Below are 22,855 nucleotides of genomic sequence, written 5' to 3' on the forward strand. Positions count from 1 at the left end.
AATTTTCAGATCGCCCTATCGTCAGCCTGAGAGATCGCCGATACACGATAATATCGTGCTAATTTAATTAATTATCTATGTACTAAATTCCTTATTCGTTTAAACCTAAGGTAGACTTTCTTTTGTCATATGATTAATTTTTACGTGTACAGAGCGCTGACTGTATTTGTTCAAGTTACTTTCGGTTTCATTCTCTGCTATCGTCAGTGAGTGAGTTGTAAATGTGCCAGAATGTAAATGAATGAATCTTTCTTAACCCGTTATGTTGCAATAATGTTACCGCTGAATGTCTGACCGTTGTCATCAGGTGATGTTGTAGTTCAGTTCATATTGAATGCGGTGATGCGCGTGTAATTCACGTGCGTATGTTTAGCGCCATCTGATCGCATCGTAATTCTATTACGCCTATAGACGTTACTGAGATGAATGTTTATGTTTACTATATACAGTCTGATTATGAAACATCGTAATTAATTCAGCCTGAACCAGGTTTTACTACCTCTGTTATCCTAATGACTGCAATGCTAATATAATATAACACTCCCTTCAGAATCAGTTAATCTATCACCGTACTGTATGATGTAAATCTCCCATTTTCACTGCACGAGGTGCATTAAGGCGCTGTGGCCTCTCTATGCGTGTGTTTATACCGCGGCAAGTTTCTGAAGCAACCTAGAACAGACTCTCTGTGCTGCATTGCTAAAGTTAAGCTCTTTGTTGACGGATAATAATAATAATCGTCTAACTATCGTCAAAGGCATCAGCAACAGGCGATATCTCTGACTATCGTCGATACACGATATTATCGTCTATCGGCACAACCCTAACCTGAAGAGATCGTATCGGACCGGGGTCCTCGGTTCATCTCACGTCTGGAAAGCCTTCTTCAAATTACTTGGTGTCTCTGTTAACCTGTCTTCTGGTTACTATCCACAGACTAATGGCCAGACTGAGAGGAAGATCTAAGAGCTCGGGCGTTACCTCCGGTCTTACTGCCAAGAAGATCAGTACAGCTGGAGCAGGTTCCTCCCGTGGGCCGAGTACGCACAGACCTCTTTCCGCCAAGATACCACCAGCTTAACACCTTTCCAGTGCGTACTCGGTTATCAGCCTCCGCTGTTTCCCTGGATGGAGGAACCCTCGGACGTTCCAGCTGTCGACTACTGGTTCAGAGTAAGCGAGAGAGTGTGGGACTCAGCTCACCATCATCTCCAGAGGGCAGTCAATCGCCACAAAAGATTTGCCGACGCCCAGAGGAGGGAGCCACCCATGGAGGAGGGGTAATGTCAGGCATTCACCACAGCCATCTACACCAGTCACGTCACCTGAAGCAAGCCACACCCATTCCCAATCACCTGAAATCTAATCACCTGCACTCACTCAGCCCCGCCCTATAAAAGACTCCTGCATTCAGTTCCCCTTTGTCTCGTCCACCGTTCATACCCTGATGTTAGCTTCAGACCTCTCCTCGTTCTACTGGCCGGATTTTTCTGGTTGCTTCCCTGGACTACTCATCGCATTTCCCCTACGGACTCTATCTAACCATTTACTCTCCCACAGACACTCAGATAAGCATTATCATTGCTCACTTGTCAATAAAACTCCTGTTTGATTTCCACCTCATCTCTGTCTCTGGTCTCATCCCTGTGTTGTTGTGACAATAACACTATATAAAAACGGGCTGTCAGTCGATTAAAAATCATAATTTTGGAATCATCATTTTGGAATCGGATTGGATTGTGAAGTGCCTGAAGATTCCCACCCCTGTTGTGTAATATTGCTCTTGCTCACCGTGTGATATCGTGTGGTATGTCATATATACATATGAGACAAAACACATAAAACACAGTAATGAGCAACTTATTTTCCCAACTTATTATGGGCTCCCCTGTTCATAATTACAATATATTTCAACTTGTGTCATTTGTTTCAAGCTTGTGTATTTCACAGTTCATGAGAAAAGACACATCACAGGAATAAAATACAAAACACATTTTACTTGATAAAAAGTTTGTGAAAATAAATAAAAAAAGTTAGAAAAATGCAACGCGATTTAATTTTACTGTCCATCCAGATGAATACATCAAAGAAACGAGAAACGGCATGATGACACGTCACGTCAGCTGCCCATATATTTGCTCTAGAGCAGAGGCTCTCAACTCTGGCCCTCGAGGTCCACTTTCCTGTAGAGTTTACCTCCTACCTTGATCAAACTCACCTGCCTGTAACTTTCTAGTAATGATGAAGAGCTTGATTAGCTTGTCCAGGTGTGTTTGATTAGGGTTGGAGCTAAACTCTGCAGGAAAATGGACCTCGAGGGCCAGAGTTGAGAACTCCTGCTCTAGAGCGACACGAGTCGTACTTTGGTTTGTTAAAGTTCAACCAAATCTGTTCCCCAGCGCACCTCCGACAGAACGGGCTGGAGCTGGCTTTCATCAGACACACATGGTGACCCGCAGTTTAAAGAAGGAGAGGAGAGAGAAGATAAATCAATACTCATCCAGGATAAACAGCAGACTGAAGGGGGATTACATCAACCCTCGAGGAGCGGCCAAATCACATCCATTCCTCGTGAAACACAGTCGACCAAACGTCCAGCCAACTGACAGCGAGCGTTAGCACTGTACTGTGTGACTGCACTCCACCGACGGCTCCGCTTCTGAGAACTGCGGCTGATCAAACTCTCACTTAATAGATCCAGCCATGTAAACTGAGTTTGCATAACAGCCAATGCTGTGAACGTATTACGCGTTGGATGCCAAGAAAGCCAGGACACCCAATAAACCTTGTCAAACAAACACAGTGTCATGTCGTCTTTGCTCCAAAACACCTGGAGCAACAGAATGCGATTACAAAGAGTTAAAGCAGAACAAACGCAACAAAGTACTTACGGACGATACGTTTCAGAGCGCTTCGAATCATCCTCGCCGCCTCGCTTCAGCGCTCGCCTCGCTCTCAGCTGTTCACAGCTGTTTGTTTTGGGGTGAACTTTGCTCTTATTGGGAACTCAGAGACTCAAACGCTCTCTGGCAGCAGATTCTAGAGCAGAACAAACACGACAGGCACATTTCCCTGCACGGATCTCCACAATGCTGCTGTTTAAAACGTGTTTAGACACAGGGCTGTTACTGAACAGCTTTAGAAGATAGCACAGCGGTTGCATTTCCTAAAATAGTGACAACTTTTTTTGACTGAAATGGGATAAGATAAACACTAAATGGGCCGGTTCAACACGGCTGAAGTGTTGCTGTCTGTCTGTGGAAGAAGAGAAAGGTTTAAAAGCAAGGTATAAAAATTCGTTATCTAGTTGTAATTTTTCTTTTTTATCTCATTCTTTTAGTGGTTGGGTCAATATTTATATACAAAATACACTCTTAAAAATAAAAGCGCTTCAAAAGGTTCTTCAAGCGATGCCATAGAGGAACCAAAGAACCATCCAGTCAAAGGTTCTTTAAAGAACCATCTCTTTCTTGCCTTTTTATAATCTGGAGAACCTTTAGTGAGACATAAAGGTTCTTCAGATGTTAAAGGTTCTTTATGGAAGCATTTAGACAAAAAGGTTCTTCTGTGGCATCGTGAAGCACCTTTATTCTTAAGAGTGTAACTAAATATTTATCAGCGTAAATCCTGTAGGTGGGGTTTGTCAACAGTCTCTACATTATTTTTTAACATGCATAAATGAAATTAAATCTTGTCTTTGTTTCAAATGCGTACATTTAATGTTTTTATCAGTGCAATGCCACATAAACTTCTGTCATAAGGGCATTACTATTAAAAAATTCTGTGGTTTTAAAAACTGAATGACTGTCTGTGGAGATTGACAGCGTGTCTCAGATCCATGTAAACTGCAGTCTCTCTTTATATGTATCCATTTATTTTGGATAATCTAAGAGCCATTTCATTAAAAAAAAAATGTATTTCAATTTTTCCAAAAGAAAGTAAACCGAAAATGAAAATGCAGTGCAGATCTGTGTCACAAGTGTTGCAAAACTGTAAGTATTGCATAAATGTGGTCAAGAATACAGTAACATGCAATGGCTATGTTAAACCAGCTGAGTTTATACTTTCAGCATGAATCATTTCTAAAGCTTCAAAAATAAAATAAAAAGTTGAACTCTTGTCTGTGTGTGTATTTAAAGCTCAGTGTTGTGTAAGAAAGGTCAGATTAGGATGGCACGTGCAACTCCATCATCGTCCTATTATAATCTGCTCATCACACTGATAATAAGATGAGAATGACAGCAACACAACCAGACGCTCCTTCAGTCTGAGCTGATTCTTTTACTAGAAAGATGTGCAGTCCCTTGATCATGATTGAACCCTAAAAAGGGCAGAACCATAAAGAGATACCAGAAAATTGGGACTCACTATACAATTTCATATTTTCTTTCAAAATTTGACTCTTATTTTTGATTTTAATGTTTGTATCCCCAGGATACATTGCCCCTTATACATTCACTGAAAATACAACACTTGTTACTCATATTGCTATAAAGTCAAAGCCATATGTCTAACCATTTGAAGTTGACATCACAAAAATTGTGGTTCCTGTGAGTTTTTGTTTGGACATCATACCAAAAAGAACCACTCTAATGAATTTTTTTTAACGCAGTTTTCTATTAAAAAAATCAATCACTGTCTCTCTGTCACAAAATCACTTTAAAAATCACTGACACTTTCCCTGTCAGACCTTTCCAACAATATGTTTTGTCAAGATTACAAAAAGATTTCACTTTCTAAAAATGAGCTAAACAAAGAATGTATGAACAAAGTCAATATTTCTAAATATTCACAACAAAACACCCCTTCAACATGAAACCAAGAAATGGTTTCCTCACAGCCTCTCAAATGTTTGTATCCCCCAGGATATGTTGCCCCTTTTAGGGTTAATGAACACAAACATGTCCACAAATAACAATTAGACTTACACTCAAAAAATGCTGGGTTATTTTTTTAGCCCAAATGCTGGGTTCAGCTTGTTGGGTCATTTTATTAGGTTATTTATAAGTGTTTATATGGGTTATAATATTTGTTACCCAGGTGCTGGGTAGTTTTTCTGTAACTAAGCTGCTGGGTCATTTTTTTTGGGTTATTTATTTTTTTTTTTTTTTTTACCTAACCGCTGGGTTGAGCCAGTCAAAGTGCTGGCTTTTTGCTTCCTCTGACGTTACAAGAGAAAGCGGTTCACAGTGCCACTGATTTGGTGCACTTCTTCAGCAAAATAAAGGCTTGTATACATTTTATTTCATTTATAAAGTAAAGTCTTTACTGTGCTGTAAATTACTTATTTTTTTATGCAAAGCAACATACAAGAACGAGATGTCAGTCAGCAGCAGTTGTTTCGCATGATGGAAACGCCATATGCCTTACATAACAAATTGATTTTATTCATTATAATACTGGATTAAATTTAATTTGATGTTAAAATATGTTCTCTAATCTTAGTAGTTTTTTTAATGGGCAGGTTATGTAGTCAGTCATGACATCTTTCGGCTACGAGCGAAACGTGAGGCAACGACGAACAGCAGCCCATCACCGGCTTAGATTTCACTATTAGCACTATTTTGGTGAAAAGTGGTTTTAGAGAATGGCTGAATACACTTCAATTCAAATGCTACTTTTAAATGTTCCAAGTCTTTTTCTAAAATACTTATTAAATGAGTTTAAATGTATGCAATTTTGTAAACTATGCTATATTCATCCAAATAAATTCAATGTCTTATATTTTTATCCATGGGTGTTCTTGCTTAATAATAAATGTTCATCTTTTGATTGTTGCTGTCGCCTCTATAATTCTGCATGCGATTTTTAATTTCCAGTTCATTTTAGATCAGCGTTATAATCATTTTAAACATCAGCTGACTTACTCAAAATGGTAATTGCTTGTGTTTATCCTGATTCTGGTAACACGCCGGCTGTTGTGAACACGCTTGATACAGTTGCAGTGGATCAGAGGTAAATAATGATATAAATACTGTTCAGTTTCAAAATAACCCAGCATGTGTTCTGTTTCTGTCCAGTAGTTCCCCAGCACTGGGTTGCCAAATAACCCATGACGGGGTTGGTTTAACTCAGCATTTTTTAAAAGTGAAGAAACTGAACACTAATGCAACTTCAGCATTATGACATTGTTTTCATCAAAACGAAGCACATTTTCTCCAATTCTCATTACCGTAATGCATCCAGATGTTTTGTTAGATGTTCAGTTCTCATTATTCTTAGCGGTGTCTGTCATTGACTTCTCATTACTGTAGTACAGTCATTTTTACTGAACTGCAGTAATGATTTTTATTCAACCTGCTTAAATCGATCATAATGTTAAATACTTTAGCATTTAAACATTTAATTCAAATTAACTAATAGTTATCACCTCACATACCGAGTTGATTGATTACATTGGTAATTGCAAACATTTTTTGTATTACAAGTTTTCTAAAATATTAGGTTTAAATATGCAAATGAGCCATTATTTAATGAAATCTGTACTAATTTGCATACATTTCCAGTGCAAAAATCTAAACACTGGAGGAAGTCAGTTTTATAATTCTTGTCAATTTTTTTTTGACATATTAGAGTCAAATGTTTTTACAGAGGGGATTTTGGGTGTCTCATTTCGTCACTCCATAATTCAGAAAAAAAATTAGAACAGACAGAAAACAATATATTTTTCACAATCTTTTGGGGAATAAAATGTTGTATAAAATCAAGCAAATTATATATGAACAAATCCCTCTGTAAAAACCTTCAGGATATAGATGGGAATACAAATGTAAAGTGTGGTGTGTGTAAGTGCTGCTGAAGTGGAGATTTATGGCTCAGTGTAGGAGAAAAAACTCTTGGCCTTTAAAAATATGTATTGTAAATTAAATCTATTGACACGAATAGATAAAGTGCTATAAAACAAACTCTTAACAGTGTCTTTTGGATGTTTTCTTTCCACTAGTCTGAAAAAACACAAAAACCTGCAGCGTCTCCACTTAAAACAAGAAAATAACATTGCAATGCAACAAATCTGCTACTATAAAGAGTACAACAATTTCTACATTCTTCAGGAGTGAAAACATGCACAAAACCTATAAGCTAAATATAAGCTAAAATGATAATACAAACAACCCAAAGAAAGGCAACAAATGCTAAAGTACACATAAACAGGCATGTAATCTCATCAGCAGGCCTCTGTTTAGTTGTCTTCGTTACCTGCTGATAGGTTTGCGTTGCAATGCTCCACGTGTCAGAACAATCAAAAGCCCATGAAGTCCTGCAGACATCTTACAACACAATGGACGGCACCGGTCCAAAAACAGCCCATCCCACGCTCTCCAGCACCTACAGCACGAGCCGGCTCAGTCTGAGAAGCGAGCGAAAGCAGACAAAGACGGTGGGCATCACAGGAGCGTCTTGATCGCTGGACGTCTGTGGCTGTCCCAGGCCACGCTGGAGTGGCGGCACGGGGCGGGCAGCGTGTCAGACACTGCAGGCAATACTGCTGAGCCAATCAGAATGGCCCACAGCGAGCGCTTACCAGGAACCCATGTGCTGCTACAGGATGCGGCCAGCATTTAGTCCTTCGTGTGCCTTATCAGCACAGATTATCTCACACGGGACAGGGAAGAGGCTATTGAGACTTTGGCTGATCACTCACTCACAAACACACACATGTTGGTTGCTGTAATAACTACGTCCATGTACACTGCACTGCACAAGCACTTAAAAGTCAGCAGGGGAGGCGCATCTGGATTGATGCGAGACAGATGCTGGTGCGAACAAACACCTGCCGCCAGTCCCATCTTCAGCCTGGGGCCGCTGGAAGACTCACTCGTGTATTCATATCCTGCGCTAATAAATCTACACGCAGCTGCATTAGGCGGGATCGCAATATAAACACACGCATCCACGTGAGCTGAGCCGTAGCGGAGCCGCCAATGATGAATGAAGGCTGAAGACGACTTCAAAACCCAGAGAGGAAAACAAGAACACAGATCTAGAGGTTAAGCTGCTCTAAAGATCACATTTCAAAGAGAAGCTCAACCAGAAATTAAAATGTGCTCATCCTTGGGCCATCCAAGATTAGGATGAGTTTGTTTCTTCATCAGATTTGCATAAATGTGTCACTCCATCACTGTCTCACCAATGGATCCTCAGCGGTGAATGGGTGCCGTCAGAATGAGAGTCCAAACAGCTGATAAAACAACATAATAATCCACATGTTTGTAAGAAACAAATCCAGTGAAAAAGTCCTGTTTGTCTGTCACATCAAAATCTAGCCGCATACTTGTTTAGAGCTGTTCTGGTTTGTAAACGGTGCTTGATCTGCGCAGATTTCTTTCCTGATTCAGACCAGACCCCTTTTTTTTCCTGGAGGAAGCGTTATTATGAATTATGGACTTGTATTTAAGTTAAACATCCTAATGATGAATTTGTTTCAGCTTTTGTCTTTTCAAGATGTTAACTGATGGACTGGAGTGATGTGGATTACTTGTGGATTATTGTGATGTTTTTATCAGCTGTTTGGACTCTCATTCTTTTTATTTTATATATATATATATATAACTCAGAATGACTCTCATTCTGACGGCACCCATTGACTGCAGAGGATCCATTGGTTAGACAGTGATGGAATGACACATTTCTACAAATCTGATGAACAAACAAACTCATCCTAATCTTGGGTGTCCTGAGGGTAAGCATATTTTCATTTTGGGGTGAACTATTCCTTTAATTGGGACTGTGAAAAAAAAAATTTAATAAAAGGGTTAAAAAATACACAGTCCAAGTTGACCAAAACACAAGAACACTTTACATGATTTGCTTCAAACTACAGCTGTCACTAACAATTATTTTGGCAATCGAGTAATTGGTTGATTATTCTGACGATTAATCGAGTAATTGGATAATTTTTATTTTATTTTTTGTGGTAATAAAAATAGACCTAGGTGAACAATAGATGTTAAAATTACTTAAATACATACATGATAACAATAAGGGCAATAATAATTAGTTCAGTAAAGTATCAAAAGCAAGTAATCATATGGTTTTATTGAATAAAACTGTTAAAATACATACCGTATAAAATACATAATAATAGAGCTAATGTTTTAAATTGTTTTTACACTTTACTGCGCGATCTAAACCGTGCTTAATATTGGCAAAGCAATATTTAATTCAAATATTCACTTAATACAGCAGTCAACATTTGAAGTGAATCAAAACCTTTCAATCAAAGTTGTCCTAAAACCAAAACAATACCCGTTCTTGTTTTAGGACAACTTTGATCCGCTTCAAATGTTGACTACTGTATTTAATATTGGGCCATTTCTTTATGACAGAAATGCCACAGCCACTGCAATTTCAGATATGTGGACATCAAAACATGTAAACTCAAAGTGAGGGTTTAAGCTTTTATTTTAAATTCATGAGGCTTTCTCATATGCTTTATGATGATTTTTAAATTGGTTTCATGCAGCCCTGGAAAACGGTCTAATAATGTGTTTCATGGATTCTCGTCTGTGAAATGTGCCACTTCCGGTATTTTCCCAGTTACTCGACACAGGCAATTTGCAGTCAAGGATTTTTTTAAATCGAGTACTCGAATTGACAGCATATGTTTTACTGTGCACATGTGCTTTGACAAATGCATGTGCTGAAATCCAAAACCTACACGCTACTGATATGTCCTTATCTGTAAATGTTACAAATTCACACGAGTATTTCCATTTTGGATAAAGGCTCTTCTTGACAGAAAGCAGGTCTCTGTTAAACTTCACTGACATCATTGAATGAGCGGCAGCACACGTGCATGTGTCACATATTATTAATATTATTTAGCTGAAATATTCAATTTAGGTTGAAAATTCTACAACTATAAAGGAATAACAACATGCAATTGGATGAAAATGAAATGCAAAATATATCAGTATACAGTACATAATGTTAGTCTTAATCTATATAAATTAAATACTGCTCAGTCATGTACAAGCCGAGTGGTTCTGAGCACATCACTAGCCCGTGGCTGGACCTGACAGGACTCAATGAAATGTCAGATCTAATAAAGAGCACCAAACAGAACGCATAACCGCAGCACCTCCAGAATAAAATTAAAAAGACCTATTAGACATACTCTCACATTACACAGCATAACAGCCTTTGAGAGTGATCAGATCTGTAAGCTATTTTTGAAAGGATGGACGTTCACTCTGTAATTTCAAGATTATTATAAAGTGTAGCCCATTTCCTTAACCTATGATAAAACATCTTCATATCCTGCAAACATAACATGAAAACATGCTATTGATTTGTTTTACTTTTCTCATTATTTCCAGGTGATTTCATTCCAGAAGCTATGACGAAGCAGACCCCTGCCACCCTGGCCTTCATGTAGCCTCGCCAATGTAAACAGGCCACTTTTTTTAGGAAGACCATCTTTTGGTTTATATCTCAAGTCAGTCTGGTTTTCCTCTCCTCTCTGCACACACTGGAACACTTGATTTCCACTGACAGCATCAGGAAAAGCAGACTTGCTCTATACTATCAGCAATGGGTGTTACTAAAGAATAACTCACCCAAAATGAACAGATCTGTTATGACTTCCTTACTCTCACACTGTGGCAAATCCGTCCCGAATGACTTCAGACTTCAGGACACTGTAATTAGACACATGAACCACTCTGATGAGAATCTGCTGCTGATTTGTTGACATTTAAGCGCTTTACAGATAAAGCCCTCATTTACTTTTATTACATGAAAGAACAACCAGAAGATGAATTCCAAAAAACAATTCACCCTTTGCGTTCCACTAAAGAAACTATGTCTCTCTCAGGTTTTTTCTTTGTTTCTGAATGCAGGTGAGTAAATAATTTTTCATTTTTGGATACTTTGCATGCATTGCATGTCATAAACGCAACAGAAGTTTGCATTAAAAAAACACTACAGAAGGGGCTATGGTGACGTACGTTTCAAAACCCTTCACAATCTTCAAACATCCCACCAATTAAACCATAAACAAGTGTAACAACTTCAATTTCTTAGAACAAATAAACTCTTGTACTGTGCAGATATATCGGATCACATGCGCGCTACGCATAAACCAGCACTGACGTGAGGCTAAAATCAGACTCATATGATGCTTGCTGAAATCAAACTGGGAAGTTAGACGATTAGCTTTAAGCATAACTAAGGCACATTACATTTTCAGTTTCAGTTCAATTTATTTAGAAAGCACTATTCCAACAACGAGAAGTTGTACCAAAGTGCTGTACAAGCATTTCTAAAATAAAATAAAAAACACAATAGAACAACACCACAATAAAATCCACATAATAAAACATAGATTAAAAAGAGCTCATCCCTCTTCACTTAGAGAGGACATACGAAGTAAGTGAATTTTCAAAAGGCTTTTCAAAGAGCCTAAAGTAGGAGCAGACCTCATATAAAGTGGTAGCATATTCCATAACTTAGGGGCAACTACTGCAAAGGCCCTATCACCCTGTTGCTTGTCTTTTGTTCGTGGTACAGACAGCAAAATCCCTTCTCTTATAAGCATAGACTAAAAATCATATAAAAATGAAGTCAGTGTGATATTTTCAATATATAAAAATATGGAAAACTATCAGAAGCCTTCCACTAGTCCAAGTTTCCACCAGCAAGTGTGGAGGTATTGCTGACTAAGAGTCATTCGCTGGGTTTCTGAGACATCTCGTCATATCCCGAATATAGCTGCAGAATACAAGCCTAATATTACTGAACCATCTGTAGTTACTCTAGTCACCAATCTCATTGCACAGATGTCATTCTAGACTCCTACATCAAATCATTCTCTGCTACATGCACAATCCTCTTCTTCATTCAGCTGATTTACCAGGGTTTGTGTGTTGGCTCCAGTATGTAAACCAAACATCAACACATTGCCATCATTAAATCTGAACACAACAACACAGTACGGATGTGGGGCTCATGAGCCGATAGGAAAGAAGTCATTGAGAGATTTAACAGCTACAGCTGAAGGCAAGGTTTTCAGTGCATAGTGACTGAAACAGCTTTGACAGCTTACATATTGTGATCAACCCATATTTTTTTTTCATAACCAATACCAATTATTTGTCTGTGTATGTGCCCGATAACCGACATGCAGAACCGATTAGTGTTGTCAAAAATATCGATATTCCGATAAATATCGATACTGAAATATCTGAACGGTACCAATACTAATTTCCCGAAGTATCCCGCAGTGCCGGTCTCGTCTCATTCGCTCATTCAGCATAAGTGAAGCGAATAGAAAGGCGAGTGCGGCGCCCCCACGACCGGCTTTGTTTGATAAAGCAGCAGGAGTGCTATCTGGAATTATTTTGGATATGAAGCAAATGAACATGGAAAGCCGAAGTACACAAACAAGCCAATATGTAAGAGTTGCTACAGAGCAGTGCTAACAAAAGGCGCTAACAAGCACCTGAAAGACACCCGGATCTATATAAAGAATTGAGAGAGGTTGGTAACTGTTCTCATTTTAAGATTACTGAATCATTAAATAAGATTGCGTAGTATTGTTGCTGATATGAGTGTTGTCTCGTTTTTTTTTACCGTAGTTCGTTAATATAATCTGATTGAGGAATCTTAGACGAGTAAATACTTTAACTGTGGTCGAATATAAACTGCGCTTATTTAACTTTATTTAAAAAAAGCTTACTTAAATTCTGCAATTTGTCTTAATGTCTATCCAGTGAGCAACTGAGCATTGTTTTCGCGTGTGACGCACGCACGTTTGCATGCATGGATCCGGCATTAAAATCTGCTCGTCAAATAATGTTCATGTATTAACCAGCATTTATGAACGATGGGCAATGCACTTGTTACAGTATATTTTAATCTTTGATAACGGTAGGTAATAAAAATTCAATGGATCATGTTAGCTCTGGTCCAATAAAAATATTAACAGATAGAATTTTGGATTTTAATTAGTTCATGTATTAGTGAATTATGGTTTAAATTAACTTTTAACTAAGATTAATAAATGTTTTGGAAGTATTTTTCATTGTTCATTCATGTTAACTAATGTTAACAAATATCTATTACCATTAACTTAAGTTCTAAGATTAGTTAGATTCATTTTAAAAGTGTGGTCTAAAAAGAAAACAAAAGTTTATAACCTGCACTCCCAGTTGTATTTGAACAGCAAAGAAAGTAAGAAGCAAACTCAAATGAAGCTAAGAACAAGGCAGTAGCAGTGTTCATACATACCTCATTGTCATGTTCAAGACTTGTTATATTTATCTTTAAATTAAAAAAAGAAGCTTACCCATTTAAGATTGTGGTAGTTTTTTTTTCTCTGTGGTATCGAAAATCGATATTTTTCAAGGTATCGTATCGAAGTTAGAAATTCCAGTATCGTGACAACACTAGAACCGATATTTATTTACTGTTATAAATTGGTTTTCCACTAGTGAAAATGGGTAACATTCAACAATCTGGACATGGAGACTCATTAAGATCCTCATATCTCTGGAACTGAATGATGTAGGGCACTGAAAATTAAGATTCCAAAAGAAAAGTTTATGAAGAACTAGAATCTAAAATCATATTGTGATATCTTTAACACTTCTTGAGTTATAGGCACTCAAACTTTGGAAAAAGAGTATTTATGGTACTCAGACTGGTATGTTCAATGCAGTTGTCTTGACAAAAATAAATGAAACATCTCTAGTTGTAACATTATTTGTTCTTCAGACATTCCTCTTTAAAAGAAAAGAAGAATCATATTTTTTCAAAATGACCCACATTTTGTTTTTGACCACTGAAAATGTGTACATTTTAACGATTTACTCCTGGAGCCATGTTTAAATTTCAATAACTCAGGAACCGAATCTCATATAGGGCATTAAAGATTAAGATACTTAAAGGAAAGTTTGTTAAACCCCAATATGTAAAAGGCCATTCAAATATCTTTAATACTTCTTGAGTTACAGGCATGCAAATTTTGGAGAAAAAAAATGCTGTTTCCCCATTTTTGAATGGTCACCATTGGGACATAACAACAAAGATTGCTAAAGTCAACAGATTTCACTAATAGAGCTACCAATCTCTGTGTAAAATTAAAATAATGATGCTGCCATTTTTCTAAAGTTATTTTTACCCCCCTGTAACTTGACTCTGAATCTAAGATGAAAATTTACCTTCCTTTACAAAATAGTGGATTACTCAGTAAATATTCATCCGTGACATTTAATATTTTGGCTTTCATAACTATACATGTCTATCTTTCTTCAGAATATATATTAGCAAAATCAAAACTTTGAGCCGTGGACCTCTGGTTGAGTTGACACGGAATGACCCACAAGTGAATCTTGGTAAAAGTTAAATGCGGTGGCCATGCTGGAGCATTTCTGAGCATCGACCCGGTAAATGAACGGCAAAATAAAAGCGACTTCATGAGCATATAGGACTTGACAGTTTATTGTGAATGCGATATTACAAAACCAATATCAGATTCTGGTAAAATGCTTAAACATTGGGAAAAATATCGGTAAATCAATATATCGAACAATCTCTACTAAAGAAAGTCACTGTGGTCTGGAATTACACGGGCCCTGCATTTTCTTCAATCCATTCACACATTCAAAACACATTCAGTAGTGTAGACACTCATGTGCTCAAAACATGTTCAAAGTGTCACAAAAGACATCGACGTGCTGCCCGCTGACCTCACATAAGAGCATTATTGAACGTTTTTGGAGAAAGCACACCAAAACAATCGATTGTTGCTTCTGTGCAAAGGTTACATGGGGACAAGCTTCATTTTTAGGTGAACTGTTTTGTCATGTGGCTGTGACGCTTGTCAAAACCTAGCTGCTGTGGGTGTCCATAACAAAAGAAAGAATGCTGAGTGGCAGCTTGTCACAGACGCTTCCTCAGACACGCTCCTGCTGCAGAACTCCTATTAACAGCTGATGAGTGATGCAGCAGATATTCACAATCTGCTTTACCCATCCAATCATCCACTGACCATCTCAGGGCCTGGGGCCCCGTTTACACCCACATGGCTCCTGGGCCATCCTAGAGCCATTCAGAGCATCTCCACCACAGAAAAGGCAGCTCTGGACTGGAAAAGCCAGTTCCTTTTTTACCTCAAATGCTTGCCTGTAACCATGAACCCAATTAAGCCAGGGTGCTACCGAGACAAAAATGTCTGATGACAAATGCATTTAGCAATGATCTGCAAAGAAAAGACATGCGGAAAGAGAGCACCACAAATTAATACTACAACAATAAATAGACCTTCCTTTCTCGCTGGTTGCATGCAGCACTGAAAACATTGCACAACTAGTGTAGTCTGATTCATAATGAATGACTCCAATTTGGTGTTTTTTTAATGAATTGGGCAAAATTGGTTGGGAATTTTTTTTGCGTCCAACATGAAATAAACCAAGAACTGTTTCTGTGCAATGAGCATTTACCAAACATGGGGTAATTTCCCATAAAATACTGTAACTTTTTGCTTAACTGTCACAGTATGATGCATCACTGGAGAAATTAACTAGCTAGTCAACACTGTTTCCTGAACTTTTAGCAACTTTGTTGCATGTTCGTCATTCAAACCACATTGGTTCAACAATAGAACCGTCGCTAATGATGCCACACGTGTGGTGGAAAACTTACTTCCGATTCAAATTCATGTTAGATTAATACTGTAAACATCAAACATGGAATCAGGAGACAACCTTGGTCTTCTGTTCTTTTGCTTTATTTTCAGATGTCTGATTCAAAAAGCCTGTTTTCTCTTACAGGATACTAAAGCACATTGGCACACTTGCTTACTTGGGTAAAGATCTATTTACGTCAACATGTCATACTAACGAGAAACTATGCGGCTAATCATAGGGTGAGAGCTGGAGTTCAACCTCACAACTCTACTATTCTGTTTGCAACTACTCTGAACTAGGGCTGCAACAATTCCTTGATTCTATTTGAGTATTTGATTTGAAAAAATCCTCGATTCATTTTACCCGTATCGAGTAATCGGCAAAATACCAGAGGTGGCGCATTCCACATATTAAACCCATGTAAAACCATCTAAAACCCATCTATTAAGAATTTACAATGGCAACTTTTCAATTAAATAAATAACGCAAAACAGGTTTAATATATGCGCTTTAATTATTTACATGCATGTAGGTTACGTACGTGCATCTCAGAGCGGTTCTGTTCACAGTAAATGCTGCTACACAAACTGTTATCATTTAACGTTACATGTGTGGAGCGTCTCCAACTCCATCTCTGCATGTTGTTGAGAGTTTGGGTTTATTATAACGTTCATCTGGGAACGCAACGCGCACCATTTCGTCAGATTTGTAAGGCAAATCATTTATAAACCTACGCAAACACAAGAAAATACCTGATTATCTTTCTCATTATGCTAACTGTTTATTGCAATTTCAAACCAAAAGTTTGAACCCTCCCTTTGAGTTTTGATGTCCACATATTTAAGAAATTACAGTGGCTGTAGCTCTTCTATCATAATTTAATAGAAAATATTAAAGATTAAGTGGACATTTGAATTAAATGTTGTTTAGTTCATATTAAACATGGATTAGATTGCACAGTAATGTGTAAGAGCAATCATCAGGCCTCTGCAGGTATTTGTTAGTATTTATAGTACATTATGTATTTTTAACAGTGTTGTTTAATAAAACCATATGATTTCTTGCTTTTGATACTTTATTTTAAGGTGAGACACTGCAGGTGAACAGGGTAAAAAAAATAACTAATAGTTATCACCTTACTTACTCAGTTGACTGATTACTTTGATAATTGCAAACATTTTTTGTATTACAAGTGTTCTAAAATGTTAGGTTTAAATATGCAAATGAGACATTATTTAATGAAATATGCGCGAATATAGTACAAAAATCTAAACACTGGATGAAGTCAGTTTAAAAATGATTGTTTATTTTTTTAATTCAGAATAAACTTAGAACAGACAGAAAACTATATTTTTATTTTACAATTGTTTGGGGAATTAAATGTTGCATAAAATCAAGCTAATTATATATGAACAAACCCGTCTTTAAAAACCGTCAGGATATAGACAGGAATAAAAATTTAAAGTTTAGTGTGTGTAAGTGCTGCTGAATTGGAGATTTATGGCTCAGTGTAGGAGAAAAAACTCATTTTGAGAAAACAGCCTTTTGGAAGTTTTCTTTCCACTAGTCTTTTGCCTGCAGTGTCTCCCCTCAAGTGCATTGCCTTACTGCTATTATATATGTATTTTAAGTCATTTTAAAGGCTATTGTTCACTTTTATTACTACAAAATAAATGAATTATAACTATCAGATTACTCGATTACAAAAACAGCCCTACTGTGAACGCAAAACACTGAATGGCAAAAGTCTCAACTACAGGCGAATTCACATTAAACCAACAGACGAAGACCACACTGACAGCCACCAGATTACAGTATCTTATGTCTCAGACACTCCATGACCCAACAAACACCAATTCAACATGTTCAATCAGCAAAAACAAGCACTGACCAACACCAAGTAACACGCTGATTGGACATGCATCTGTTTGCATCTGTCAGTACAGTGTGAATTAGCTTTATAATTGGCCAATGACGGTTTTGGCAAACGACCCCAGTATGGTTTCTGTTTACATAATAGATTTATACATTTGGAGGGACGCTTTTCTAAAAACACTGACAGAATCACTAATGGAGCTGTTCAGTTGAATTACGACTTTCATCACTGAGTCACCAACACTACGCTTAGAGAAAATGCAGACTTTGAGTCGACCTGCGATGGTCAAAGGCAGCGTTAGTCTGCTGTGGGAACAACTCTGACTCACAGAAGGCCCTGTGATGGGCTGTAAAATATGACCCAGTTCACTGTGTGAATGATGATAAAACCTCCTGGATATGGGAGAACATACTAAAAACCGTTTCCTCTTGCTAATCCCTCTGTTATTTTGCATATTGTTGGGTCCATGCAGTTCATAGCAATAATAGTACATTGAAATGTTTAGTCAACATTTTGCTTGATAAACAATTATTTTACTGTGTTGGGTCACCACTTTATGGCCAACGGAAAACATGTTGCAAAATAACACAGCTCAACCAAGGGTTATTCACACCTTCGCTGGTGTACTCACACAAACACACCCACTACATATTTTCAATGTAAAACGAAATGTTAGGAGGATGCAAAACAGAAATGAAAGGTCTGTATACAACTAATGCAAACGCTCAGTGAAGGGCACAGAAATGTTGTCACAGGACTGAATCTGCATCACATTGGCACATATTAAATGTCTCTGATTCGTCAACTTCTTTGTTAGCTGACCAATGAAAAAACGGCCTCGCTGACCTTAGAAATAAAACTGCTGTCTTTTCAAATCAAAATTAAACAAATGTCCATATAAAAGCTACCCTGATATCACCATGTTTTTGGCGTTGTGCCATTGTAATAGCAAGGTTTTTGGCTTTGCCCACTTTCAGGTATCTAATCTATTTCAGTATCTAGGTTCACTGTACCACGTCACGCCCATCTGATGCCACTCTACTGCACTTTATGTAAGATATTCACACACAAGCTTTATAATAAACAATGATAAGCACCATTGTCTCTTTATAAAATCATGTCTTTTGCACATGTACCATGGTATTACTTGGAGTATTAAGTGAATTCAATCATGTAGTTCCATAAAATATGTGACCCTGGAGCACAAAACCAGTCTAAAGTAGCATGAGTATATTTGTAGCAACACTGAGTCAAAAGGATCGATTTTTCTTTTGTGTAAAATGTAATTTTTGATTAGTGATATGCATTGCTAAGAACAACTTTAAAGGCGATTTTCTCATTATTTAAGATTTTTTTTGCACCCTCAGATTGCAGATTTTCAAATATTGTTCTATTCTAACAAACCATACATTAATGGAAAGCTTATTTCAGATGATTCAGGAGAAGAAATCACCCTTATGACCGGTTTTGTTGTCAAGGGTAACATATGTGAAATTACCATGTTATTACCGTCTCTACACCATGGTACCACAACCGTACTTTCTGTAAACCATCGCCGTGCGCTGCACAAATAAACAATTTACAATAAATATTGAAAGTACATATTAATTCTGTAAATACAACTGCGTTTGTTTGCACATATTGTCTTGTGTTTATTATTAGCAGTGACACACACGCCTGCTCTTGTAGCACACACTCATTTACCGACTGTATTGATTGTTTATTGGCTGAGCGTGTGGGACATAATCAATAGGTATGTGTTTAATGAATCCCTTCAGAAGCAAAACATGCAAATGAATATGAATATTCAAACAAAAGATAGTAAACAGGGTCCACGGCCGCGACACCCCCATGTAACAGCCGTTATGTGAACCGACATCGCCCCAAACACGCACGCAGCTGAGCGCGTGGATCGGCTCGTGTCATGCAGTGCACGCTTACCTGTCGACAACATTAATGCTTCCGCGAAAACTTCACCGGCCCACCGATTAATGTGCTTATACAGGCTTACGGGCGATTATTCCAGCGCTGCGCTGCGAAGGACGCGCATGTGTCAGCGCGCGTCACTGAACATCCATCAGCCCGGAGCTTCACGAACCTTCCGCGAAGCGTCAGCACGGCGCGTTTTCAGATAATCCCAGACGAAAGAAAGCAACGATACATCATCGTTTCAGCAGACGGAAATCAAAACAGAAGCGCGCTAGTTGAGCTAGCAGCAGTGGGTTCGGCTGGACACGCCCACGCTCCGCGGCGTCACCGCTGCCGCTTCCCTGCGCTCTATGCACATTCACGAACCCTACTACGGCGAAGCATTGCCTCCTGAATATTAATGAGGTGACGCTCCAGGAAGGTTACCAAGCAACGCTCATTAATATTCACGAGGTAGTCCTTCGCCGTAGTTGGATTTGTAAATGCTCGCGGGGTACATCTCTGCTGACTCATTAAAGTAATGTTCTTGTTTTAAATGAGTGTCTTTAAGAAGCAGCGTGCGTAGACCTTTTGGTGCACCTTAACATACTTAATGAGTGATCTCTCGAATTGAAGCAGTGCGCATGTGCTAATCGCTGAGATTGCGCTCCTTACTATGGTCCTCGTGAGCCATCTTGTTGTCGCTTCATATGCTACACCAATCTTGATGTGCATTTTATTATTTTAAGCTTTTACAGACATTTTCGATGGTCCGAAAGTTAATTTTCAGTGACGCTTTACTTCAAGCCTGCATTTAACGATAATTTGTTTTTACTTACATGTCTATCTATTCATCTATGTCTGTCTGTCAGTTTTAAATTATTCCCAACATTGCCTTATGTGACCCTGGACGACAAAAAAGCGGAATAAATAAGCTTTGCATTGACAATATTTGGCATCTGGAATCTGAGGGTGCAAAAAAATAAACGAAATATTGAGAAAATCACATTTAAGGCGAGACACTGCAGGTGAATAAGGTAAAAAAACGAATAGTTATCACCTTCCTTACTCAGTTGATTGATTACATTGATAATTGCAAACATTTTTTCGTATTACAAGTTTTCGGAAATGTTAGGTTTTATTATGCAAATGATACATTATTTAATGAAATATGTGCTAATTTGCATATTGTCACAGGGACAGTCTGAGACGAGCGGATCCATTCGCAGCATTTTATTGGAACAGACAAACACACAGGGGCAGGCAGAAATCGTCGTCAAACACAGGCAGAAAGGTCAGGGCTGGCAGCGAGAAACAAACACAAGAGGGAGTCCAGGAATCAAAAACACGGGAAAGAAACGCTCAGAATGTAGCCGGGGCAATACAAGACTTCACAAAGAGCTAGGTGTGAGAGTGTCTTATATACAGTGTGTGTAAATGAGCTGCAGGTGTGAGCAGTGATGAGTGCAGTGGCTTGTGGGGGATGAAGTCCATGATGAGTGGTGCAAGAGTACTGATAACAGAGGCTCAATCGTGACACAGCCCCCCACCTAAGAGCGGCTTCCAGACGCTCCAAATCCCTGTGACAGTTCGGGAGAGTGATGGAGTGGGCCTGGCACAGAGGCATGAATGGCGGCCCCGGTCCATGTGCAGGTGGAGAACCAGGAGACTGAGGCGGCGCCAACGGAGGGAGAAGCCATGGTGGAGGAAGGGTTGGCTCCTCCATGGGGCCGACCGACGGAGGTGGAGCCGGTGGAGCCCGAGGCGGAACCGGAGAGTCGATGGTCATGGGTGACACAGAGGATCCGGAGGGCCAAGGCAGAACCCAAGGCTCTGGCGACCAAGGCGGAGATGGAGGTCCGGAGGTATGCGGCGGAGCCGGAGCGACAGAGGACCGAGGCTGTGCCCGCGGGAGGGAGGAGGTCCACAGAGCCGGTAGGACGGAGCGACGAGGCGCAGCCGGAGGAGTAGAGTCCAGAGGCGAAGGTGGGGCGACGACCGACCAGGGTGGAGCCGGAGGGACGATGGAGCCCGGTGGAGGTGGTGGACCGACGGCCGACGGCTAAGACAAGGGAGCAGAGAGCCGGGGTGGAGCCGCAGGGTCGGAGGGCCGAGGTGGAGTCCAGGACTCTGAGGCTGGAGGCGATGGTGAGGGATCCTTCAGCCAGGGCACCGATGGAGACTGGCAGTCCCACGGCAAGTCCTCTGCACCGTAGGTGGGTTGAAGGTGAGCAGAGGGACTGTCAGGAGACAGAGGTGGTAGGAGTGGGGCAGTAGGGAGGGTGGGTGGGAAACTCGACAGTCCATACATGGCCTCCGTGGCCAGAACGGGGAAAATATACAGTCCATAAATGGCCTACGTGGCCTGAACAGGGCAGACAGGAATCTCAGGACGGCTGGACGGAGCCAGCGTAGGCTCTGGAAGGCTGGGCGGAACCAGCGGAGGCTCTGGAAGGCTGGGCAAAACCAGCGGAGGCTCTGGAAGGCTGGGCGGAACCAGCGGAGGCTCTGGAAGGCTGGGCTGAACCAGCGGAGGCTCTGGAAGGCTGGGCGGAACCAGCGGAGGCTCTGGAAGGCTGGGCTGAACCAGCGGAGACTCTGGAAGGCTGGGCTGAACCAGCGGAGGCTCTGGAAGGCTGGGCGGAACCAGCGGAGGCTCTGGAAGGCTGGGCGGTACCAGCGGAGGCTCTGGAAGGCTGGGCGGTACCAGCGGAGGCTCTGGAAGGCTGGGCGGTACCAGCGGAGGCTCTGGAAGGCTGGGAGGAACCAGCGGAGGCTCTGGAAGGCTATACAGTCCATAAATGGCCTACGTGGCCTGAACAGGGCAGACAGGAATCTCAGGACGGCTGGACGGAACCAGCGGAGGCTCTGGAAGGCTGGGCGGAACCAGCGGAGGCTCTGGAAGGCTGGGCTGAACCAGCGGAGGCTCTGGAAGGCTGGGCGGAACCAGCGGAGGCTCTGGAAGGCTGGGCGGAACCAGCGGAGGCTCTGGAAGGCTGGGCGGAACCAGCGGAGGCTCTGGAAGGCTGGGCGGAACCAGCGGAGGCTCTGGAAGGCTGGGCGGAACCAGCGGAGGCTCTGGAAGGCTGGGCGGAACCAGCGGAGGCTCTGGAAGGCTGGGCGGAACCAGCGGAGGCTCTGGAAGGCTGGGCGGAACCAGCGGAGGCTCTGGAAGGCTGGGCGGAACCAGCGGAGGCTCTGGAAGGCTGGACGGAACCAGCGGAGGCTCTGGAAGGCTGGACGGAGCCAGCGTAGGCTCTGGAAGGCTGGGCGGAACCAGCGGAGGCTCTGGAAGGCTAGGCGGAACCAGCGGAGGCTCTGGAAGGCTGGACGGAGCCAGCGTAGGCTCTGGAAGGCTGGGCGGTACCAGCGTAGGCTCTGGAAGGCTGGGCGGAACCAGCGGAGGCTCTGGAAGGCTGGGAGGAACCAGCGGAGGCTCTGG

General features: G+C 40.5%; 1 protein-coding gene across 1 annotated transcript in view; it reads right to left on the reverse strand.

Annotated features, from left to right (window-relative positions):
- mib2 (MIB E3 ubiquitin protein ligase 2) overlaps positions 1-19,706 on the reverse strand; it is a 103,663-nt gene extending 83,957 nt beyond the window's left edge. Inside the window, exon 1 of the mRNA XM_073818744.1 lies at positions 19,447-19,706. Within this exon, the coding sequence (XP_073674845.1) occupies positions 19,447-19,459 (13 nt within the window). The 5' untranslated portion in view covers positions 19,460-19,706. The remainder of the gene's footprint in view (positions 1-19,446) is intronic.
- Positions 19,707-22,855: the final 3,149 nt, after the last annotated feature.

This window comes from Garra rufa, chromosome 15 (genome assembly GCF_049309525.1).
Source record: "Garra rufa chromosome 15, GarRuf1.0, whole genome shotgun sequence".
Lineage (NCBI taxonomy): Eukaryota > Metazoa > Chordata > Actinopteri > Cypriniformes > Cyprinidae > Garra > Garra rufa.